Source organism: Denticeps clupeoides, chromosome 5, assembly GCF_900700375.1.
Source record: "Denticeps clupeoides chromosome 5, fDenClu1.1, whole genome shotgun sequence".
NCBI lineage: Eukaryota > Metazoa > Chordata > Actinopteri > Clupeiformes > Denticipitidae > Denticeps > Denticeps clupeoides.
Window position 1 is genome coordinate 42112 of NC_041711.1, and position 26615 is coordinate 68726.

General features: G+C 48.6%; 1 protein-coding gene across 1 annotated transcript in view; it reads right to left on the bottom strand.

Annotated features, from left to right (window-relative positions):
* LOC114790190 (receptor tyrosine-protein kinase erbB-4-like) overlaps positions 1-26615 on the bottom strand; it is a 154499-nt gene that overhangs the window by 41198 nt on the left and 86686 nt on the right. The window contains 2 exon segments of the mRNA XM_028980016.1: positions 9720-9906; positions 21962-22113. Coding sequence (XP_028835849.1) covers positions 9720-9906; positions 21962-22113 — 339 coding nt within the window.

A 26615-nucleotide genomic window follows, 5' to 3' on the forward strand; every position in this document is an offset into this window, starting at 1 on the left:
GCACGAGTCCGTTCCTCAGCCGCTAGGCCACATCTCAGCACTGCGCATCTCAGTAAAACGAATCTGTTCATCTAACCGCAGGGTCGAGGGGATTAAAATCCATTCGAAATTTTCATAAACCAAAATGTAATTGAATTTAGCAGCAGCCGTGGATTAAGGTGCAAAATGTACGTGAAAAATGAAGACGTCCTCCAGGGTAAAGCAAACGAGACACAGCGACAAAAACCAGGAAAAAAGAAAACGGAAGGAATAAAACGAATCAAAATGTCACCGTGGCGCCTTTATCGGGGGGGAAACCAGCTTCTTTCAATCTTGCTGGGTGTCATGAGGAAATGTGAAATATCGGCGAACACTTGCTCTTGTGCTGCCTGTTGTCTGCACCTTCTTATCTGTGCTTTCCTGCCCCTTCTCATCTCGAGTACGGCACAACACTCGGCTCGCACCCCGAATAAATAAAGAGGCGCGCTGATCATGCTGCCGATGCTGATTCTGAAATCCAGAGTTATAGGATAAAATACCTGGCAACCCTGCAGGTACAACAGGTACAGGGTGGTGGTACGTACGTGGGCGCTAACACTCACACACACGCATAGGGCCAGACGAGGACAGGACACAGCAGGTACCCATGGAGCGGCGGTGGCCTAGCGGTTAAGGAAGTGGCCCCGTAATCAGAAGGTTGCCGGTTCGAATCCCGATCCGTCAAGGTGCCACTGAGCAAAGCACCGTCCCCACACACTGCTCCCCGGGCGCCTGTCATGGCTGCCCACTGCTCACTCAGGGTGATGGTTAAATGCAGAGGACACGTTTCACTGTGTGCACCGTGTGCTGTGCTGCTGTGTCGAAGCGCTGGGAAATATCGGGGAATTTGAGGCCCGTTGCCTCACCCAACATAAAGTAAACTAGTGGCTTAGTGAATTGTGAACACCTGGGGATGTGGCTCAGTGGTAGAGCCGAGTGTAAGGTCCGAGTACAGAGGTAGGTTGCCACTGAGGTCCCCATGATCGAGGTACCGTCCCCACACACTGCTCCCCGGGCGCCTGTCATGGCTGCCCACTGTCGCCAAGGGTGACGGTTAAAAGCAGAGGACACGTTTCACCGTGTCACTATCAAAAACAATCACTTCCACTTCACATAACCCTACTCTTCATATGTAGAAACGTCTGAGAAGGTGGTGCCGTGGCTTTTATGGTCATCACTGACCATCCAGTGCTTTTGATAGGACTGTGCAGAACAACACAGCCCCCAAAGCACAGTGAGCAGAAGACCCCGAGAGGAACGTCTGTCGGCAACTTCTCAGCAGTTCTCTCTGTTCTGTGTGAGGTGCAGACGGTACCGACAGAGCGGGGGCGGCGTCACGCCCCCTCCGTGTTGCCTGGCATCCTCTCTGATAACCATAATCGAGTTTAAGCCCTCCAATTAAATTTCACCCATCTCAAATGCTATTGTTTCGGCATGAATCGTTATGAAAAATGTGTCACATTAGAGGATTGTGGAATTCTTCATAACCTCAAAAAGGCAGAATGGAATAAAAATGGGAGGGAAAAAAGGCACTAAGAGGCAGTGGTAGAAATCAAATGTTCCCTTTTTTATCACTTTACAAATGGCGGTTGTATCAATCACTGCCTTGTGAATCGCTGTGTGTGTTCTGGCTGTGAGTAATGGATTTCACAGCCAAACTACACATAACTGCATTTCTTCTGAAGGTGGGGACACCTTTGGGTGGAAAAGTGTCCTAAATGCATCACAAAAGACCCCAAGTTCTAAATGAATGTCCCTTGGAACACGACTGACTGCTGCAAACTTTTGGATCCTGCGACTGTCACCCATTCGGACACAAGCATAAAGGCCACCAAAATAACCGTCGATTTATTTCTGATTTGAACAGCACTTTTTAGAAGAGCGTTCAAATCCCATGAATAAAAGGGAAGAAGCCGAGTTCCGACCCTCGACCTCACCAAAATCTGCTCCAGTAAGCAGTGTCACTGAAAAGGACACCCGGCAGAGACGTCCAGAAGACGGTATTGACTTTTATCATTCCAATGATAATTCTCACATTCTCAGTTATTCTCGTGGGTGAAATCACACACACACACACACACACACACACACACACACAGGTTGCAGTATTGTGGGGACTTAACAATGGATTGGGCTAATTGGCCAAGTTGCTATTGAGTGAACAGCGGCATGGTGGGGAGGCGACATTCGGGCCTTAATCGAATGCGCTTGTCACCGCGAGCCCTTGAGCTTAATGGCGTTTAGTAGTCCAGCGCTCGACTCACTACTTCGCCTCTCACCCGGCTTTCCCGGCCCGAGAAGCGTGGTAATTAATAGTTTGGACCGAGGCAGGCACATGCATGGAGGGGAAAGTTGTGTCCCCTGCCGCCACCAGTCAACGCACCACTCCTTTTGTGGCCGCAGTTGGGCCTTTGCATTAAACGGGAACCAAATTGCGAACGAAATTGTTCCACTTGCTGTCCACTAAGTGATGCAAATTGGGCGACTCCTCTGCCAATTTGAAAGTTTCTCGGTAAATTGCTCGGTAATTGATTCCAGAAGGTTTTTTCTTTTACTCCCTTGACAGTTTTTAGAGGTGAAACAAAATGCAATCAGGTGAGCAATGAAAGTGGACTGTTCATTAATAAGGCCTTTCACTGATCACGCGTGCTGGAACGAAGCCTTCTGGTGCCTGTCGCCGGTCCCCGGAGGAACCGCGATGCGTGAAGCTCCCCACCATGGCTGCCGCCACGCCCGCCCTGCCATTTCGGCCCCACACATCCACCCGGATGAGTGGCTGTAAACAAAACCCCTCATTATGCAGCAAGGCAGTGGGGACAGGAGATAGCGCGGTGCCAGGCTCTCCGAAAACGGCGCCACGGAGCTGAGGGGTGTCCATAAATGAGGGGTGTTCCATTCTCCATCAACACCCTGCCGGTAAACACTGCATCTGCAGTGCCAGAGGTACGAGTAGCGTTACTCCAGAGTAATAATTCTCAAGTACAAGTAAAACGTAGACATCCAGTCGTGGCCTAGCATTGATTCGGTATTATTTCTTTAACTTTTGGTTTTCGCCCTGGATACGGTCGCATCTGCCATTTTTCATTGTGTGATAAAGTATATAAATGGTTTAAAAAAGTAACGAGTTGAGTGTTGCACGACACATTTACATTTTTACATTTACGCCCTTATCCAGAGAGCCTAACAGTCAGTAGTTACAGGGACAGTCCCCCCCTGGAGACACTCAGGGTTAAGTGTCCTGCTCAGGGACACAATGGTAGTAAGTGGGGTTTGAACCTGGGTCTTCTGGTTCATAGGCGAGTGTGTTACCCACTAGGCTACTACCACCCTCACCCGACACACGAAGTAGCGTTTCTAATTCACAATTGGACTAAAGTAAAATTAAAAGTAATGCTTGTTAACCTACTCTGAGAAGCTTGGCAAAAGTTTCTCAAGTAAATATAACGGAGTAAAACCCTGCTACACTCTCACAGATCTTCATTCTTCTTTCCCACAACTTCAACTTCATCCCTCTGTAGTTACTAGAGCTCTGAACATAACACATGTTCTTCTCTGCCCTCTTTCCATTAACCAACCTATCTGAACACCTTCAAGGCTATGTCATCGTTCCACATCTTCTTCATATCTGTCTTCATGCAACTCCTGGTTCACTGTCTCCACCTCATCCAACCTTTTCTGTCTCTCATTCTCTTCCATCTGCTCTTATAAGGACATTTCCACAGTTCTACTTTATCACCCTAATCTTTCCCCGCTCTGTACACATCCTTTCACTCCTCAGTGTCCAACCTCTCATACAACCTTCTGTTCTGTATAGATGTGATGTGCAGCATTCTGACATGCTAAAACAACGTCTCTAGAAGATGTTTGCAAAGCTCAGCACTGCACACACACCAGGATGAATTTGATACGCACCTAACCTGTATATGTGGGAGGAAAACATGGAAAGCTGCGAGTGACTATAACCCTGGTCTCAGCAGCCATGTGTCTCAAATCCTCCACAAAATATGAACAATAATAAAATGCCAAGGAGGCGGTTAAAAGTCAGGTCGTCTCGACCTTGATTCTCCACTACTGTCTGTGTGGTCACCTTGGTGACATTTCGTAAATGAGATGATCCAGATTGGTGGCGCCGTAAACAGTAATTGCTTCAGCTGCCGCGCATCTCATTAATGACTTTGCGGCAGAACTAACAAATTGCTCAGAGAATAGAGGAAATGTCAACATAAAAGACCTGCAAGACACGGGGTCTTTGCCGCAATGTTCATTATGATGGTGGCATTGCCAGGCTGAGTGGCGCTTTCCAACATGAAACCTGCTGCGTGTAGTTTAAACGCAAAATTTAATCAGTCACAGTTATCCATTACGATTATAGTCTAGATTTAGTCAATGAAGTATTTTTATGAATGCAATTCAATTTAAGCCAGTTGATATTTTACAAGTACCAAGTAGAAGAGACAACATTTTTAAATTAAATTCTGAAATTATATGAAATTATTATGACATTATTGTCACATTATAGACTCATGAAAGTGATTAGTTGTCACACGTCCTCGTTTTTATTCATCAGCAATATTACGTCTTGTTTCCGGCACGTGAAAAAGGACAATTGCCGGAGAAGACAGAAGACTGATATGCGGGTTACTGTATTGCATTTGCACACACACACAGCCCTCTGAGGGCCATCGTGCAGCTTATCTCCAGCTCCCGTGAACTGTCCACATTCTTCCAGGACTTGGACAGGACAGCTGGGACAGAATAGCCTCAGCATGGAAGAGCTGGCAAAAAGCCACTCATCGTGTCACGCGAAAATTTATTCAAAGTCAGACTTCGTTTATCAAGAGCACGGCATTGAAAAGGGAGGCCACGTCACATCCAATGATGCACAGAAGAAAGTTCCACCTCCTGCCAGCTGCACGCCATCCGACGAACGGGCCTATCAGCCAAGAACCACCAGAGTTTACACGGCCCCTGGGGGCCAATAATGACTCCATTGGAGTTCGCTTAGCCACCCTTCCACTCGCTTATGCCATAATGGAGACAAATCTTTATTCTCCAAGCCACGTGTGTCAGGGGCCTGGAGTTAAAGCAGGAATGGCAGCATATCGCCGGAGAACAAAGGGAGCCGGCACACGCCTCTTATTTAGCAGCAATTTAGGGGCCTGAACTGTGTGCCGTGGAGGGGAGGAAATAAATACGCCGAGCGACCAGCTCATGCATTATTTCCTATCACAGGAATCACTTTATAACGCGGCAGAAATGGAATTACAGATTGTATAAATTCAGCTTAGAGGGGAAGAGTGACGCCCAGGGGGAGATAATGTGACGGAGGCCACGCGACGGTAGAATATTTCAGATGGTTGGCACGACTCTACACGCACTCACACGCACCGCCGTGATTTGCTGATCTGGAAGTACATTTGGAGGTCCGCGCATTTATAATGCATTTTATTTTATTTATTTGATTTCAAGCCGAGCTGTGTTTGAAGCTCGGAGATATGTTTTAATCATTCGGCCTCTTAATGATGACACTGCATTCATTATTCATGGGCCTTCTCCCCCAGTCCTCTCCCACAACAGGCCAGCGAGTAGATATTAGGGCAATTTCCATCATTTGATCTTACTGTAATTACAACACGGCTCGCTGATTGCATCACAAGCTTTACACTGAACGAGCAGCATTTTCTGGAGCCCCCCCTGCCCCCCCAGGCCTTGTTTTCTCGCCGCCCGCCTGGCGTCACCTCCCGCTGGTTTCGTGATGACTTCAACCGGGTCCCGCTTCTTCGCCCTCGCTGGGTTTGGGAGCAGGGAGGTTAGCCATCTTTGATGTACAGGATTACAAGTTCTTTATGCTGTTTGTTGTCGGTAATTTTTCATCCATCCACCATTTTGTTTGATCGGTTCCCACAAGGGAACGAACGCTGGAGAAATACAGCCAGCTCTGCACAAGGACACACGCCGTGAGAGAAACACGGATTCCATTTCCTGCACAGGAGTGACCAATAGTGATCAGTGGTGACCAGCAGAACACATAAAAAAGTATATTACAGATAACAAGCAGGCGGTGCTCTCTAATATAAAATACATGAAGGGCGGGGCTTAAACTCCACATGTAGATTATAATATAAGAAACATAAAGGAGATACATGAACGTTATTTCACTGTACTTGTATTATGACAATAAAGGTATCTATCTATCTATAACATACATGAGGGGCGGAGCTTAAACTGCACATGTACACTGTTATATAGGATACATGAAGGGCGGGGCTTCTGATTTACATTTATAACATTTACCAAAGGGACAGTCCCCCCCTGGAGACACTCAGGGTTAAGTGTCTTGCTCAGGAACGTGATGGTAGTAAGTGGGATTTGAACCTGGGTCTTCTGGTTCAGAGGGGAGTGTGTAGGCTACTAGCACCCTATTCTGATAAAAGGGCGGGGCGTCTGAAACAGTACAGAAATATAAAGGTAAACTGCATATGTACACTGTAATACAGGATGCACAAGTAAACAGATTAGGGCGCGAGGACAGGGACATAGTGGCCAGATGAGGTGACCCCTGCTGTATAGGCCCAGGCATTTGGCCTAGTGCCTAGTGGGCAATTATATCAGGAACGGTGATGGGATGAACGGAACACCCTTCAGCTTTAATGCCGTTTTATGGTTACAACTGCCTGATTGAACTGCCTCAAAAAAAACCCAAACCAGGACACACAGGGGGAGCAGGAACATATTAAACACACTGCATCGCCTGGCAAGCCTTATTGTGCCTGTAATTATTTAGCGGAGCCCAGCAGGTGGCTCTTACCACTGGAGAGGGGGGACGGCTGCGGGAAAGTCACAGCAGAGAGGAGTGCCATCGCAATACATTGGAACGCTCGTGAAATGTCAGGTGAAATGGAGCTCTAACCTGAGCCTCTGCGAGGGAATTCTCATTTAAACAAGCCGTGTGTTTAAACACAATAACACCGCGCCGAGAGGTCAGGACGATATCGCCGACACAGGCTCACGGCACCAGAACGCCGTTGCCGAGGGATTATTTTATCTGCCTGATACTGTGTCTATTTGCATTTTGATGAATTTATGCACTTAGTCCTGGTGGTTTGAGAGTATGTATTCCTGATGGGAACAGGCAGCCTGGTTAATGCCCATGTGCCATTATACCAACACAACATCATTCCAGGCCCAATATCACATGCATACCAAGTATCTCGCCATTTTAGGCCAGCTCCCAGCCATGCATTATACATGTACGTACTCCAGCGTACACCCCCAACGTTCCCGTTTTAGACTCAACGTGCTCCGGTGCAGATCCACCAACACCTCCAAATGGGGAGTTAATTAGCATTATTGTGGAAGGAGCAGCTCCTGGCCGTAATTGTTTTGCGCAGCGAGCAGAGAGACCCAGCAGAGTGAAGAAGGCATCTGATCGGGCAGAGAGAAATGGAGGTAGAGAGAAAATCACTCTGGAGTTGTTAAATGTAGAAAAATACAGTAAGGAATAAGTGCAGCATGAATATGCAAAGGAAACATTATTTCTATTCATATCAGTATTTGTTGGGCAGGAAAAGGATTTGGATTCAGAATAAAAACAGAATGTTCATTGATACGTAAATGAATTGAACAATAAACATATATAATGTTTATAGGGTGGTAGTTGTCACGTCCATGTGGGCATGACACGGCGGGTGAACGGAGAGGATGACGAGGAATGACGAGGAATGAAGGACGCTTTCACCTGACATCACGGAACAGGGGTTTAATGGTGATTCACAGGACAGGGGAGACATCCGAGACGTAGACAGTGGTGACTACGGAACATAACTTCAAAGACCTGACAGCGAACAGAAAGGAACAGGGCAGCTTTATACAATTAAACACAGGTGAAAACGATTAGGGAACATTACACAGCACAACAATTAAACTGACAGTAGTAGCCTAGTGGGGTAAAACACTCGCCTGTGGTTCAAGACCCAGGTTCAAAACCCGCTTACTACCATCATGTCCCTGAGCAGGACACTTAACTGAGTGTCTCCAGGGGGGGCCTGTCCCTGTAAGTTGCTCTGGATAAGGGCGTCTGGTACTTGCCGTAAAATGTAAAATAATTGACAGCGTTGCCAGATTGGGCAACGCTTTTCCTGATACTCCGGGCCAGGATTTCCATGTGTTCCCTGATCGCTGTGATCCATTCCAAATATAACTTGGATGTGTGTAACTTTCTCCGGTCTTCCCAAATACACATAACTATAAGAATATTTGTGAAAACAAATCTCCTAGTTTTGAGCCTTTCCCAAATTGGGCTGATTGGACTCCACCCTCCACCATGTTAAAGTCTCCGGCTCTCGTCCATGCAAAACTAACCACCTTTGATTTCATACAAGCTCCTCCTGCCACGCTGATCCTGCATTATGGAAAGGAAGCCGCAAGCGAGCTGCGGCGGTGATATCAAAGGGTCTATTAGACTCGGCCGTGCCGTCTCCCAGACCCTTTTAATAAAAGCAGCGAGATGTTTTCCTGCTTTTATGTACTCCATTATTAGATTTGGAAATCATGAAGCATGGAGAGAGCGAGGGCCGGCGAGATGTTTGGATCTTTCTCTCCATTCTTAAAAAATAATAAACGGTCAGAGAAAGGGACAGACGGAGTACGGAATGTCATTATGACTCCATTAATTGACCAGCCCACTCCCAATACGAGACGTCCTCAAAGACGCTTATCTGAGGCACAAAGAGACCCCATAAAAAGTCGACCCCATTACCAACATGTTTTTAATGACTAATGCACATTTGAAAAAAGGTAAAGCACTCATTTGCACGAAAGCTCCGGTCTCTTTGATATTGGCCAGGAATCAAAGGAGAGCAGAGGCTGCTGGTAGCGGCTCTGATGCTCTTCATTTTGTTCTGATTCTGACAGATTCCCCGCTCTGAACGTCGGCGAGCCTTTTACCAGTGGAAGTGCTGATCGTCACATCTTGGAAAGGCTCATTTGTCCCCAAAGGACAATGCTTGCTGGGTCTCCCCTAGACAAGGTCACCCCACCACCAGTGCAGCAGACAGGACTCTCCACTGGTGGTTCCAGGTGAAGCCGATCTGGCGTTGAAGCTCAGGGGGGGGCTTGGGTGTTATGGCTGCAGTGTTATGAAGAAGCGATCGATTGTAGAGCCTGCGGCAAGTTCCCGTCCCCACGGGGACGTTTCATCAACCGCCCGGAGCTTTTTTAAAGCGTGGACGTTCTTGCGATTCCGCGATTCACCGTGGGTCCTGAAAACTGTCCTCTTCTGAGACAGTGACGGTGACATTTGAGGTTGGAGAAAATCCATGTGGTGAATATGATCTTTACATGATGAAACGTGTATCCATCATGTCTGTTTAGAACTTAGAACACACACACACACACACACACACACACAGAGTAATAAAAATTTAAATGCTGAGTTTTTGATTTGATGCAGGGACACGTTCTTCTCACAAAGTGGCGCTGAATGCTGCTTTGCATGATATGAGGGGCTCAGACCCTCACAGAGAGATGTTTACCACCAACACCAAAAACCCCACAAAAAGCCCACACACACAGAACATCATGACATCCGTATGGTGACGTGAAAAACAAAGCCACACATTCGCCGCCGTGTGCTGTCAGGAACTCTGCTCTGGGTAAAAATGTCATTAATTAAAGTGAGGTTGCGGTAGAGAGGGACCTACCCGTGAGGTTCTTCAGGCCCAGCTGCCTCAGGCCGAAGTATCCGTCCCGCCGGTAGTTTAGGAAGATGGCCAGGGCGTAGCGGCCCTCGTACAGCTTGGTTCCACGCACGATGCGAAGGTTCTCCAGGGGCAGGTAGTCAAACTGGTTGAGCGCCACCAGAACATATCCGGTCACCTCGCGGATGGACTGCGTGGACAGACAAGAAAGTTGAAATGAATTAAGGAGTCAACACCTCGTCTCCGACATTTTAAGACGATGCCCTCAGCAGGCAGAGTGACGGTCCTGGACGAGAGGACGCCCTCAGCTCGCGGCTAAAAGGGAAACTTTCACCCAAGAACGGCGGCTAATCAGAGAGCTGTGATATCATTTAGAGAGATAATGGCCCCCGAGACCAGAAAAACCCCGCTGACTGACGCCCATATCAATCACGCTGACAGCCAATCCCGTCGCAGTCTGCAGCGTCATTAACGGGGACCCTGAATCGGCCGCTCATGAAAAATTCATCGTCACTGACAGCTGTCACCTGTCATTCAGGTTAACCTGCCCTACAGCGAGTGGCCGTCTTTAGGAGGAAACCTCCACCTCCCTGCTCAGGAGACGATGGTGGAGTTTCTGAGTGGGGTGCATTCAGTTTCTCTACAATTTCACAGTGGCGGAAGGAAGAAGATGTTTCGTGGACAGGACAATGGAGTCTGGGGAAGCAACAGACGTCAGCTCCTGGATGTTAACGGAGGGAGAAGAAGCTGGTGGAGCTCCTCACCTACTCTACCTCATAACAATTCAACTTTACAGATGACCTTTCAGTTATTTGCAAAGAAAGGTCTGGAACTGAGAAGGTCCTCTTAAGCCCATTGATTCTCCGTTCCTCAGTCGTTCCACCGAGAATCCGAGCTCCAGGATCTCATGTGTTATGGTCACCCTCCACAAACAGTCATGAATAAGGTCAGCTCAGGTCAAACAAAGATGCCACGAATGATCCTGAACATCAATGTTCCTAATAAGTGAAGTGAGAGCTGATCATAACTAGATAATAAACCCCCGCACCAACTGCCGATTCTAATCCTCGAACCTCATTGCCCGTTCCTGGCCACCTCCAGGCCAGCCGAGAACCGCAGCAGAAGCGGCTCTCTGTTCCCTAGCAACCTGAGAAAACGGTGAGAAGGCACGTGACAGGCCGGGTTTTGGGTTCGTAATGAACTAATTCAATTAAAGGATTACTTAGCTGCGCTTTTTGCACTCTCTCTGTTTACTCTGATGCTGTTTAATTTCCCTCTCTACCCAAATAGTCATTAGGAAGCCACTAGATCAATACGTCTCTGCTACCGGAGCGGGGGCTGATGGGAGGAGAGCACAAAGCGTCCCCGTTCCTCCGGCCCACGCTCTCGCGTTCATCGGTTCCCCCAGATGTGGTTTTACCCTCGCGGTGACCCGTGGCCACGCGTATATAACAGCACCTGCGCGAGAAGGTCCCCACCGCGTTCTCCGACCTTCTCCAGGTTCCCTCAGGACCCGTCTCGCTCTCTCCGTCCACAGCAGCAGCGGGCGTCCTTCCTGTCTATTTACAAGCGTGGATTCCGGCAGTGTGTGTGTGTGTGTGTGCGCGCGTGTGTGTCTGTTTGTGTGGTGTATGTGTGTGTGTGTGTGTGTGTCTGTTTGTGTGGTCTATGTGTGTGTGTGTGGTGTATGTGTGCGCATGTATGTGTGTGTGGTGTATGCGTGTGTGTGTGTGTGCGTGTGTGTGTGGTGTAATTGTGTGTATGTGTGCATGTGTGTGTGTCTGGTGTATGTGTGCGCGTGTATGTGTGTGTGATGTATGCGTGTGTGTGTGTGAGTGTGTGTGTGTGGCGTATGTGTGCGCGTGTGTGTGTGGTGTATGTGTGCGCGTGTATGTGTGTGTGATGTATGCGTGTGTGTGTGTGAGTGTGTGTGTGGGTGTATGTGTGCGCGTGTGTGTGTGGTGTATTTGTGCGCATGTGTGTGTGGTGTATGTGTGCGCATGTATGTGTGTGTGATGTATGCGTGTGTGTGTGTGAGTGTGTGTGTGTGTGTGGTGTATGTGTGCATGTGTGTTGTGTGTGTGGTGTATGTGTGTGCGCGTGTAGTGTGTGTGTGATGTATTCGTGTGTGTGTGTGTGTGTTGTGTGTTGTATGTGTGCGCTTGTGTGTGTGTTGTATTTTTGCTGCGTTATTTGTTTTTGATGTATTCTGTTGTGGTTGTTGTTTGATTGTTGTGGTTAATGTGTGTTTGTTGTTTTGTGTGTTTGTGCGCGTATGAGCTTCAGGGGTAAAAACCCTGCAACCGAGCCAAATATGATTTATGTTGCTGATGCCGTCTATGTCGCTGATGGCGTCCTGTTTGCCTCCAAACAACCATGCCAGACGGAGTCAAATTGACAGTCAGGACACCTGCAGAGTCGCGGCAGGAACGCGGCGTCCCGGGGACTCGGCCCGGTGGTCCTTCACCGCCAAACATGGCGCCGAACAGCGTCATAAGCCAAGGTTACGTCATCCTGTTTCACACTGACCGTCCTGATTTACATTTACCAGACGCCCTTATCCAGAGCGCCTTACGCCAGTAGTGACAGGGACAGTCCCCCCCTGGAGACACTCGGGTCCAGTGTCCTGCTCAGGGACACGACGGTAGTAAGTGGGGTTTAAACCTGGGTCTTCTGGTTCAAAGGTGAGCACTGGTCCAACCAGCCTGGAGACACCAAGGTTCCTTCATTCTTAATTCATTTCTGTTCACTCAGATCCAACATAGAAATCACGACAAGCAGGTCTCAAATTCCACCTCAGTCCATGTTTATTTCCATCATGTACAGTAGCTGGATGAGTCTGGAGATGTTCACCGCGCCGGGAAGACGTGCAGGCAGGGATTAATGGAGGTGGAAAAGGAAACCCGCTGCGTAATGACACCATTACCCACAGTTGAGAAGATGGGAGCAGCATTACGCCAATTTGCCCATTTTCATACATTTGGAGCTTTTTCATGTTTAATGTGTTTAACGTGGACGGAGGTGTTTCCTCCTTCTTTATCACATCATCATCATTTCTTTTCTCGTGATCTCCGTCTGTATTTTAAATCGCATTACACGGCTTTCCCCCGATATCAACATCGCTGTCCTCCGGCACCGACGGAATGAATGATTCATGTTGCTGCAGCCAAATGAATGGAGATAATAAATAGAATAGAAAGATAAATAGAATTAAGAATTGCCAATGTGGAACAATTCATACATAAACGTGCAATATAACTATCAAATTCATGAATCTCAGCATTTCTGCAGTTTCTCTGTCAATATTTACATGGAATTCAATGCCAGGAACATGATGCTGCCATCAAAGACAAAGATGTTCCGTTGTTCTGTTGACTCAAATAACCCACCAGAAGAAAACATACAAACTCATTTCATCAACGATAAATAATAAGAATGAGCCCTAAAAAATATGAATCTGTTCTTTACTGACCTATACCAAGTAAACTGGCGATAAATCACAGATGAGCCCAAAACTGAATATTAACTGGACTGGTGTGGACCAACATTATAATGTTGCGTCTACGCTCTGGAAGGATCTTCTCACGGGGGTTCCACTTCAAACGTGCTGCACATCTTGAATCTTTTATCGTGAAGTGATGTGAATTAAAAGGCCAGTCCTGATGTTACTTTATATCTCTTTGTTACACTATGACACTAAATGCTGTAATAGCTGAAGTAAAAATGTGGATTAAACCTCTTATGCAACCAGGCAGAAGTTCAAAGTGCCTTTGATTTTCTTCTGACTGTCAGAACGTATGAAATTAATGAAAAAGGATGTTATTAATTTCATTTCTGCACCAAAGCACGAAAGCGTCCGTCAAGTCCAACACACTGACCTATGAAGAGCATCGCTGCTCACACACACACACACACACACACACACGAGTTCAGCAGGTGGCCGAAGTGGGAACGAAGCCCTCACCCACGTAAAAACCTGCTCGCTGTGGTTTTTATTGCTCTGGTAGCGTCTCCGGCTGGTTTATGACCTGCAGCACAACAGAGACAAAACACCGAGCTGTTCCTTTAAACAGAATGATGTGTGTAATCCATCAGGCCTTCAACCATCTACTGATAACCTCGCTCCTCAGTTCCTCCTGGAGCAGGTCCTTCACCGCCTCATCACTCCCACCTTCAAATCACAACTCGTCTGGAAGGTTTTCCCTTTTTTGTTAAGTGTCCTTGCGTCGTTGTTATTATTATTACTATTATGATCATTCTGATTATTATTCTGATTTTTTGGTTATGTAGGTCCAGGTTAGAACTGCTGGGGAGATGAATGAATGGAGGAGTGAGATTTCAGAAACACACACACACACACACACAGCTTGAAAGGAATCTCATCAACAGGCAGACTTGTGTGTTGTCATCATCAGCAATACGAACAGGAAAGCGGGGAGGTGGACAGCGGTGGACAGAGGGCCTTTTATTTGGGAGATTTGTCCACGATTGTTCATAAGACAGCTGTGAATTAATTATAATTGTGTTTCACTTTTCAGTAGTCTGGTTCTATGAGATGTTTTGTGTGTGTGTGTGTGTCTGCTACACAGACATCCGTATGCGCAGATTTAATTGCCACCCATCACAGATGGATGAATTTCTGTAAACGTAAATTGAAACATAAGATTTCATAAGTAAAACAGTATTCTGCTTTTTATAGTCACTGTGTCATGTGACCTGCTGCTGCTCCATGATGTTGGATCAGAGAAGATCCAGAGAAGCTACACAAATCTGTATCAAATAGGGCAAGTGATTAAATATAAAAGTGGCAGCAGATGAGCCACTGCTGAAATTATATAGTAGATGGTCTGAATGCACCAGAACTGGACACCACTGGAAAAACCTCCCTGTTTGAAATGACATGGCGAGGAAGGAGGACGCATACGCACAACGTCACGAGATGGGGACAAGGGGAACATCACCAAACAACGACCCGACGGCGAACAGACACAAACTGGGCAGCTTTATACAGTCATACACAGGTGACAACAATCAGGAAACATAACACAGGACCAACATGACACTCCGGACCCGGAGTGGCCCCTGCCGGACCGGATCATGACACATACCATAAATCATCTCAGCAAATGCAGGGACGTTTTGTCTAATTTTACAACATTATAAAAAGAAGACATCTGAGATTACTGCAAAGGCGTTGAACGAAAAAATATGTTACTGAGTCAGTGAAAATGAGGATTGAACACAAGAAGAAAGTGAAAAACGACATCTGAAAGTGGCTTTAGAAAATATGGAAAATGGACAATTTGCAGTAGAGCATCTTGACCGTGATCTCAACCTAAAATATTTAGTCATCAGTCTATCGCATACTGACATTCACACTCACCAGAAGGAGATTACCACGCACCAAATACGACACCGCGGCTGCTACTGATCCAAAAGTGCTAAACGTGTCCTCCCCCAGCGCCTGATGACGTATGACGTCCACCACGACTGTGCACAGCAGCATCTGTCTAGAGGACCCCTGCCCTTTCCACGGCTTCACACATTTGTTCCAACCACCAACCCGGCGCGGGCAATTAATTACGGAACGGTGTCTGGGAAAACCCCGACAGAGAAGATTATTAGATCTCCGAGGCCCACGGTGCAGACAGCACATCGTGCGCTTGAATGATGAGGGGGAGGGCAAGGAGGGGACGGACCTGGTGGAGGAATCGGGGTGGTAACAGGTGGGCTTTCTTGGTCGGCCACGGCCGGTCTTCACAGGGATTTCGACCGGAAAGAGCCGTGCCGCGAGGCCAGAGCGCTGTCTGTGCCACCATTCGCATTCCAATTGCCGTGGAAACAATATAAACGTCACTGTCACTGGTTAATGCAATCTGTTTGTTCCGCTCTGTGTGGCGGGCAACATGACGGCGCGCACATTTGCCAAAAACCAGCTGTCACCGGCAGATATTAAAAACCCATAGAGGGAAAGTATTGGAGGACGCCCATAAGCGAGGCAGCGTTGAGTACACATTGTGATGTGGAAAAATGGTCCGTTCCCATGGACAGGTGGGCCTGACAGACAGTAATCATGCAGCGAAGAACTCTCTAGAACACGGTCCCTGTTTATTATTCTGATTCCGCCGGCTTGACTTCCCCTGTAAACAGAACGTAAATCTGGCGTCACCGTTAAAGTTAACACGTGGCCATTAAAGCAAATGAGTCCTTCAATGGGTGACGAGAGCAGGAAAACCCATTCGTCAGTCTCGTTCTGACCACGGCACGGTTCTTCAGCCAGATCGGCTTCTTCTACGGGTAAATACCTCACTGCGGGCGCCTGGGATTTTTGACAGAGAGCCGAGAAGACCATGTGCCTACCATCTCATCTCAAGCACTTCCGGAATAAACAATACATTTCTATTTTTACGAACATATTGTATTCAGGCGGCAGTCTGGGATCGATCATGCTTCCCAGAGCACTAGAGCAGATCTCCGAGTTGCTCCTCATCCTTCAGCAGGTTACGAGCGAAGGTCCTGCAACAGTGACGTTGAGGCCAGGACCCAGAGAGTGGACCCTGCTGAAGAGCCACATTCTAATTGATTTAGCGCAATAATCGCGACACAGGTATGTCCATGTCGTGGTCAATATTGTCCAATTTGACACACAAAGGACGCGCGAGGGAGCGTTTCTGATGAATGGTGATTGTTCAATTATAGCGCGCTCTCATTGTCCCGCCTTTTAATTCCGCAGTAATCACTTCCTGCTGCCTGTAAGGAATTCATTTCACCCCCGAGACCCCGGGCCAGGGCGCGGCGTCACATCTAATCAGGCCCGCGCCTGGAATGGTGGGACATGAGCTGAAATCTATCCCATAATGCATGGCGGAGATGTTGGGATGGTGGTCGTCTCATTTCCATCAATCTCGTGCTAATAAGAAAGGAAGTGGAAGCAGCTCGGGGGCAGGAGAGACAGGGTCCGTCCATCAGGTTCCCCGCAGGTTCCTCGCAGGTTCCTCGCCGCCCCGCAACACCACAAAATATTGTTTTATTCAGGTTAGCGTTTAGCATTTGGCACACAGCTGGGCCGCGGAGTGGAAGCGAGCTTCTCCAGGCTCGTCCAGCCTCGCGCCCGGCAGCGTCTGCCACCCGTAATGCCAGGAATCCGTCACGTAATAAAACATAATTGCCTGTCTCTGGGAGGAGACGAAGCTCTGCGGCGGGGTGTTGGCTCGGCTCCGCCGCGCCGCTGTCAGCCTGACACATGGGCCCCGGCGAGCCAGCGCCGGGGACATTCAAAGTGACAGCTTTCTGTCAGCCGCCCAGGAGTTACCGGAGGCGGCGGAGTCGCAAATCGATTCTTTAATGCGCCCGCGGCCCCCGGACCATTGATCCGGCGGTCCCAGGGCCTCCTGGTTAATCAAGTCCAACGTGAGAAGGGGGACGGCCACGGGCGGGACGTGGCGTCACCGCCGAGCCGAGGTTTTAATGAACGTTAAGACGGGAACCAGATTCCCTCTAATTTCCCTCTCGCCTCGTCCGTACGGCGTCCCGCTCCGTCTGTCCCCCCCCGTCTGTCCCCCCCCTGCTCAGCAGCGGCTGTGGAAATAATTGGCAAGCGGTTGCGTCCGCCATCTGTCGGTTAGCACGCGTGTTCTCCCGACGCACCGCGCGGTTCTATAGTAGCAAAGTGCTACGTGTACGGCTGCGATGCGATACGGAGATACGAAGCGGCCGGAGCGGCACCTCCATTCCACCAGGACCTCCAACCCCCTCATCGCCTCAACGCTCTTCTTCTTTTCCTTTGGCACTAATTCCCGCGTTCCAGGACGCGTATAATTAGCGCGGCGTTAATATATGGAGGACGCGGCGGCGTTCTGGCAGCTGGAAGGGGTGAAGAAGCGGGTGAACGTTAACAACGTGCTAATTTCACCGTAAAGAGCTATAATCACGGTCAGCGGTCCCTCGAGTGACGAGGCCCACTCGCGCTGTCACGCCGGGACGGTAATGGAACGACAGGCCTGGTCTCCACCTCCTGCGCCCGTTTAACCTTTCACGGAATTTCATTATCCACGGCTAAAATGGAAAAGATAGCTCATTTGTATTAATATTAGTGTACGGGTTCCTTTGTTTCGCAATAAGGTTCATCAAAGCCTCGGTTCCGCAGCAGACTACGGCAGCGGTGGCGAGCCGGACGGTCCCTTTTAATTCTCTTCTCCCTGATTAATCACCGGCTCCATTCCCGACTACATCCTAATTACAAGCTAGCGATTGGATTTCACGGGGTCGATGGTGAGAAGGATGGAGGGGTGAGAAAGGAGAGGCTCTTTATAAAGTCCTCCCACAAGCAGCGAGAGGCGCGGTTGGGATTCGGCATTTCCGAACCATTCCGTACGGCCGTCGACTGGTTGAAGCATCAGATACACCATCATCTCCTCCAGACCATAATTACCTGTGGAAAAGTCATTCCAGAACATTTCACTCACAAGAGTGCAGTCTGCACTAATTGCAAAGGTTAAGTTGCTGTTTAGTGGCGCCAAAAGACCCTCCCCACTTTTTGGGGACAAGGACAATGACAGCAGAAGGAGGGCAGTGAAGGCTGGAGTTCCATCCAAAGATGAGAGGCGCTTTGATATGGAACAGACATGAACCAATCAAATATTCACAAAAGGTTCAAAACGGAGGGGCTGCAAAAAAAAAAAAGAAACCCTCGGAAGGGGCGGGGCCGGGCGGGGTCCCATAGATCACGACAGAGCAGATGATCGGAGACGTGGACACGCTGCTGCTCGGCGCTGGGCCTCGTCCTCTTTATTTGATTTTACTCTTTCCTTTTCTTTCTCCATCAATCACTTGTGTTTTCTCTCTGGCTCCCGCAGCCCGTACTCTCGCCCGGCGCTCGCTCGCTCGCTCGCCCGCCCGCCCGCTCGCTCGCTCGCTCGCCCGCCCGCCGCCTCCCGGGCCTGTCTGGTGGCGCTCTGTGATAAGGGTGCAGTAATCAGTGCTCTTTTCGGCAGCGCTGTCCAAATGTGAGTGATGCTATTCATCTCATTCTCTCTCCTGTCTCTCTCTCTCTCTCTCTCTCTCTCTCTCTGTGTATGTGAGAGAGAGAGAGATCGAGCATCAGACAGACTGAAAGGAAGTATAGAAGTCGTGTGTGTGTGTGTGTGTGTGAACAATAAAGAGCATGACAGCGATGTGCCTCTTGTTTGTTTTGAGGTGTGTTTGCATGAGAAAAATTGTAAGAAACAGAAAGATGACAGACAGACAGAAAGTGGAATGGTGTGTGTGTGTGTGTGTGTGTGTGTGTGTGCATGTGTTTGTCAGCATGTTCTTGTTTTCAGTGACCATTACCCAGGGTCACCTGATGTCTTGACTCCGCCCCAACGTCCCAGCATGCCTTTGTGAACCCTGCTGTTCCCTCAGGAGAACATATGGAGGCAGGTTTGAGTGGATTAGATTTAATTTGGCTGGATTACAGCGTGGGGGACGAACTCCGCCTTTATCGTGGCTATTGTGGGCGTGGCTATTTACTAGGCACTCGTTTGCATTTCTGTGTATGAAAATGGAAATGCAGGATGAAGCTATAACCGTCAAGCAGAGAAAAGGAAGGATGAAGAGAGACTCAGACAAGGACTCTCACACACACACACACACACACACACACACACACACACACACACTGTAGTGCCTGAAGGCACTGAAGACAAGGAATGGGAGAGAAGAAGAAGAGGGAGGGGAGTCAAGAAAGACGGAAAAAAGACTCGTTTCTCAGTGGTTAAAAAAAAAAGAACAAATCAGACACTGCGATTTAATGACTCCGCCCCCCACCTCCCATCACTAAGCCCAGCCTGATAGCCACAGCCAATCACAGGCCAGCACGTGTTGAAAGTGTAGGCCAGAACTTGGGGTCACGGTGACCCTGACCTCTGACCAAATTAGACTCCATTTGATCCATCATGCTCTGAAAAATGATTCTTCAGATTAATAGTAATAACAGTACATGATCATCCAACAACAGTAATAATAATACATGACGCCACAGTGACCTTGACCTCTGACACCCAACATTTAAGGCTTGTAGTACAGAGACGAGGAGAAAACAGAGCAGAAACAAGTCGGTATTTAGCAAAAATACCGATCGACAAATACGATCGTTGAGTGACAGTTTCAGGACCAGTTTACCGTACGGTAGTTCTACACTCAACAACGTTTCCAAAAAACCGGCAAAGAAACATAACGTTATAAAAAAAACATACAATCTCTCAACAAGTCCAGCTATCTTGAATGTTACGTGAGTGGCAGAGTGCAGTGAGGTGAAAGTGAAGTGACACGGCGAAACGTGTCCTCTGTATTTAACCGTCACCCTTGGTGAGCAGTGGGCACCATGACAGGCGCCCGGGGACCAGGGTGTGGGGACAGTACCTTCATCAAGGGGACTTCAGTGGCACCTCGGCGGTTCGGGACTCGAACCCGCAACCTTCCAATTACGGGCCCGTCTCCTTACCCACCACCAATGCAGATCTGATACCAGAGAAGCTTCCCTCACCATCCACAGAGGCAGGAGACCCCAGGAAGCCCCGCCCCGTGGACAGTGTGGCCACCAGGCACCTGCGGGCACCGCAAAACTTTCTCAACCAATCAGCTCTCACCGTACAGCTCACGTTCTTTAATTGGTCGGCTCGTTCATCTGCGCTGATTAGGGCCACAATCAGAGGGATGGAGATGAGGGCGCCTGCCGATTGCATTTATTAAGCACATGAAGCCACCCTCAGAGTTTCATTTCATCTAAATGAATATTAATGAGGGCAGAACAATGAAACGTGGATGTATGGTAATGCGCTTTTCACCCTCTTCAACAAAACTGAAGCATGATGGGATTTGCTCACAACAGAATGACGTTCAATGATAACCACTATTTATAACATTATTTATTGTTCAAATGAACTAATTACTGATCATGACAGATTTTGCATCAGCAGGTCAAATGTGAGGTGGTTTACATTAGCCAGGCCGATAACGAGGAGAAATCCTGAACTTGTTCCCTGCTCGAGAGTTGGGCAGCAACACACTTTCATCACATGAGATGTATAAGCAGCGTTAAAGTCCGGACTTTCCAACATGCGAAATACTATAACCAATCACAGAAAGACGTTTAAAAGCAGGTACTATACGCCGGTCATTTACCACGCCAGCTCAGCCTGAACCCATGTTAGAGATGTACAGCTGGACCGTGCTTCATGACCAGTGCTGCTCCTCTCCGGTGTGGCCCTGTGTTAGTCTACAGAAAAGTGACGGCGAAGTGATGGTCATTGTGAAGCAAGTGGGCACCATGACAGGCGCCCGGGGAGCAGCGTGTGGGGACGGGACCTTCATAAAGGGGACCTCAGAGGCGGATCGGGATTTGAACCGGCAACCTTCTGATTACGGGGCCGCTTCCTTAACCGCTAGGCCACCGCTGTCCCGATGGTGGGGGCAGAACAGAGCAATGTGGGTCCTAGTGGTGGAAATTGCCCTAAGATGAAGATGTGAGAAGATCTTTGGTAGCGGATGAAGAGGCCAGAAGACGGCAGGTCCAGACGCTGTGGATGTGGGGTCGTGGAAGCTGCTGGCTTCTACCTGGACCAAGACGAACCCCATCAGGTCACACAGAACCGGAGCGGATTTCTGCAGCACCAGCACCAGCACCGTGCTCAGTGGGGCCATCTGCGCCGGGCTCCACCGGGAGATTACCCCCCCAGGATGGAGGCAGCGAGATGTCCAGAAGAAGGTCCGGGGAGAACGTGTGAGACAGGGAGAGCTGTTCACACCTGCAGACACCCCTTATCAATCCCCCAGATGCCTAATTGTTGTGCTAATGATGCCGCGCCTAATGGAAATGTTTATGGTTTCCATTTTGAAACGGCGGCAGGGTAATTAGCCGCACCTCAGCTCATTACACCAAGCAGGAGGAAAAGTGAGAGATAACAGAACGAGGGGCTGGGGGCTTTTTGGATGTGTGTGTGTGTGAGGTGTGTGAGGTGTGTTTCCTACACCGGGATGATACGTCTGCTGTTTATTCTCCTGTCCGGCAGGAAATGATAAGATGCGATTATGACAGTTCATGGTCGTTTTTCTCATCAGAAGTGAACATTTCCACCATGAGCCACATAAGGAATAAATGAGCGACAAAAATCATTTTCTATTCACTGTCAGAGATGAAGATCACATTCAGATGGCAGGATAATTCGATATAGAATCGGTGGTTTTGCAGACGCGTTGGCGCTCACCTTGAGGAAGGACAGGTTGCGGTTGTGGTCTATGCTGGTGATCTCCAGGTTGCCCATGACAACTTCACAGTTTTCATAGAGCTTGCGGAGGGTGCGGTACTGCTGGTCCAGATCGGACAGCGTGCTGAGCTTATTATCAGTGCCTGGGCATACTGAGAGAGAGAGAGAGAGAGAGAGAGAGAGAGTTATAAAACGTCCAGGAGAATTTCACACCAGGGTCACTGGTCTCTCAACCAGGAGCAGCACAAATACACAACCCACACAAATACAGTTAAACACAGGAGAAAAAGGATGAGAAAACCTGGTTTTATTTGCCTAATACGAAATCTAATACTGCATGTGGCTGATCTCAGAAATGGAAAAAGGCAAATAAAGACATTTAGTCTCCTGTGATTGTCCCCCTGCTGCACATGTTTACTGAATAACAATCCAAAATGATTTATTTCTTTAATTCTGCGGCCTTCATTATCTCTCGCGTGAAGCTGTGAAACTCATTCACACACAAGCCTCACAGGCCACATCTGTCGCTATAATACACACGAACACACACACACACACACACACAGAAGAGGAGAGGAGAGGAGAGGTGAGCAGCGATGATGTTCAGCCCCCAGATATCACGTTGGACACGCCCCCTTTAGCCTCGGCGTGGGCAGCCGACTTGACATGTAATTAAACCCACGCCTGTTTCCACCTATCAAACACCCTCGCCCGTCCACTTCTGTGCCATCTGCTCCATCAGCTGCCCATCCTGACTGCCCTGCGGAGAGCCTGGGGGAACCGCTATCTTTCATTATATAGTCATAAATGATTTATTTAACTGTAGTCCGTGTTTCACTTTGGCTACATTTCTGTCCGATGTTATTTATATACATTAATTACATATTTAGCACCATTTAGATTGTAGTGTTTCCCCTGCTACACATTTTGACCTATGAAAATGACTTTAAAAATGACAGTTAATGCCAGCACTATTCCAGTGAAATTCCATACAAAATCAATAAGCACATTTTGGATGTTTGACTTTGTTTTGAACCTGCTTGTGTGTTTGTGTGTGTGTGTGTGTGTGTGTGTGTGTGTCCATTACTACTCTCTCTACACTGTGATCTCTGGTCACCATTATTTTGCATGACAGCTCGGTGCTCCTTAATTTCCCATTCCTGCTTTCATCTCAAATGAAAACAAGAAAAGAGGGAAGGTGACAATAGAAGGTGACAAAGGCATCACAGATTGTGAAGACAAACTAGAATCTGCTTGTGTAACTCTTATTATATTACAAGGGTGAGGGAGCATGCAAACAGAGGAGGGGGAGGAAGTGGCAGTAGTGTTAGTAGTGGCTATTGTGCTGGTGGTGTTGGTGTTGTAGGAGGAGGTGGTGATAGTAGGGATACGGGTGTTGGAGGTGTTAGTTGTGGTGATGGTGGTGTTGTAGGTGGAGGTGGTGATAGTAGTGACACTGGTGTTTGAGGTGTTAGTTGTGGTGATGGTGGTGTTGTAGGTGGAGGTGGTTATAGTAGGGATACGGGTGTTGGAGGTGTCAGTGGTGGTGGTGTTGTAGGTGGAGGTGGTGATAGTAGTGATACTGGTGTTTGAGGTGTTAGTTGTGGTGATGGTGGTGTTGTAGGTGGAGGTGGTGATAGTAGGGATACGGGTGTTGGAGGTGTCAGTGGTGGTGGTGTTGTAGGTGGAGGTGGTGATAGTAGTGATACTGGGTGTTTGAGGTGTTAGTTGTGGTGATGGTGGTGTTGTAGGTGGAGGTGGTGATAGTAGTGATACGGGTGTTTGAGGTGTTAGTTGTGGTGATGGTGGTGTTGTAGGTGGAGGTGGTGATAGTAGGGATACGGGTGTTGGAGGTGTTAGTTGTGGTGATGGTGGTGTTGTAGGTAGAGGTGGTGATAGTAGTGATACTGGTGTTTGAGGTGTTAGTTGTGGTGAGGGTGGTGTTGTAGGTGGAGGTGGTTATAGTAGGGATACGGGTGTTGGAGGTGTCAGTGGTGGTGGTGTTGTAGGTGGAGGTGGTGATAGTAGTGATACTGGTGTTTGAGGTGTTAGTTGTGGTGATGGTGGTGTTGTAGGTGGAGGTGGTGATAGTAGTGATACTGGTGTTTGAGGTGTTAGTTGTGGTGATGGTGGTGTTGTAGGTGGAGGTGGTGATAGTAGGGATACGGGTGTTGGAGGTGTCAGTGGTGTTGTAGGTGGAGGTGGTGATAGTAGTGATACTGGTGTTTGAGGTGTTAGTTGTGGTGATGGTGGTGTTGTAGGTGGAGGTGGTGATAGTAGGGATACGGGTGTTGGAGGTGTCAGTGGTGTTGTAGGTGGAGGTGGTGATAGTAGTGATACTGGTGTTTGAGGTGTTAGTTGTGGTGATGGTGGTGTTGTAGGTGGAGGTGGTTATAGTAGGGATACGGGTGTTGTCAGTGGCGGTGGTGTTGTAAGTGGTGATGTTGGTGTTGGACATGGTGTTGGAAGTGATGGTGGTGATTGTGTTGAAGGTGGTGATGATGGTGTTGGACATGGTGGTGAAGGACCTTCTAGAAAACGTCCCGTGTGCCAGGTGTTGGGGAAACGTCTCATGTCCCACCAATTGGCAACTGACCCTGTAGAAACGTCTCATGTTCCATCATGTCGCTGCAGACGTCTCGTGTCCCTGCAAGCCCCTGATACACCAGTGATGTCTCAACCTCGAAAGGTCATGCTGATATTATGGGGAAAAGATCTAAATTAAAACTTGACATTCAATGTTTTCAGGTGTCAAGAACGAAGAGAAATATGTCAGCCTGATCAATCAAACAAGCAGGGCCAATTAACAAAACAAAATGCGAGTAATGCGAGTGATGGACATAAACGATATTCCGGGAACGGTGCAGAACTGGCCAATGAGCATCGGTGAACAGGCTCCTGCACCTGCGCTCTAGACGTCCGGCGTCACTGACATGGCGAGACGCGCTGTTAATGCAATCGATCGCGGGGGCATGTCCATTTGATCACCCAGAATTCCTCCGCCAGCAGGGAACAATGGACAGACTATCTTACCTGGTGTCACTTCAAAAATGGAGGCCTCGGGTCCTGGCAGAACTCATTTATTTCTAGGAAAGCACGGGGCCGGGCAAACACAGTGTGTGAGTGAGAGAGAGAGAGAGAGATGGGGGGTTTATGCCCACTCAGCAGTTGCCACAGGAGTGTGCCTGGTGCATACAAATCATGACCCACAGGCACACCGCACCCCCCCGGGTTCGGGTTTCACTTATGATGACGGCAGCAGCTTAATTTTCCGCCACACGCAAAAAAAAAAAAAAAAAAAAGCGCATTAATAGAAATCCACGGCTAAATGGCTTTCCCGTGTCCCGCCATTCCACCGCGTCGCATATCAGATGGGGCAAAGCCGGCCGGAAGTGTTTCAACTTCCACAACGTCCGTGGTGCGGCTTTATCTGGGTGCGAGGGGGATTAAATGGCCTAATCTAAATTGAGTTACAGTCCCCTCTCTGGACAGAATATGGGGGCGAACTGTCTCAAGAAACCAATCTCCAACGTTCTCTGAACGTTTTAAGTAACATTGGGCAACAAGCCGCGGCTAAACAGAACAAATTCGATTCGTGGCGGACGTTCAGAGTCATTATGCGGCGGTAAAAGAACACGAGCGGACCCGATAAGAACGTCTCTCCAGCTATCATTCAAGAAGCTGCTACTGCATGTGTTTATATGTCAGACTTTTATACAGAGAACAAGAGTGTGAGTGTCCATGTCCATGATTAGCCATGACAAAGGTCATCGTCCCCGCATAGGGGACAGTGGTGGCCTAGCGGTTAAGGAAGCGGCCCCGTAATCAGAAGGTTGCCGGTTCGAATCCCGATCCGCCAAGGTGCCACTGAGCAAAGCACCGTCCCCACACACTGTCATGGTGCCCACTGCTCACTCAGGGTGATGGTTAAATGCAGAGGACAAATTTCACTGTGTGCACCGTGTGCTGGGCTGCAGTGTATCACAATGACAATCACTTCACTTTCATAGTCCACCACACGGCCACGCCCAGATTGTGGATGGTGTAGAGACATCGGCGCTGCAGGGCGCCGGGGCTGGAATTCCTCGCTGTGGTGGCCGTTACGGATGCCCGGCAGGGCTGCTCTAATGCGGAAGCTTCCGGAAGCCTTCTGGCCCCACGCAGGGGAGCGTGGACTATTTAGTGTCCCACTGTAGCATGTGTGTGTGAGACGTTATTTACAGACACACGGTGGGTGGGAGACCTACTCAGGGCTGATGGGAGATAATGGTCCAGGCCGTCCCAGTCATCATCTCCAGCTCAGCATGACCAAAACGACACTTTCGCTTTTCTATTCGCTCTTTCTGATATTTTTCTTCTTTTATAAATGTCCCCGAGACAAAATGGTAGACATGTGATCTCCCAGAATCGTCATGCCCTGTCAACACGTGTCCTATCATTTTTACTGCATGTGAAGGAACCTCGAGTCCAGACCTGCCATGACCTGGAAGGAGAGGCTGCCCATCTGCCACCAAAGATGCCATCAGAATGTCGCAGAAATGTTCCAAAAAACCAACCTTGGGCCACGGGGACCTGAAGGAGATGAACCAGCCACAGAGCAGGAGCATCAAGGTGACCCACTGGGCACCAATCACATTTCATTCATATGCACATG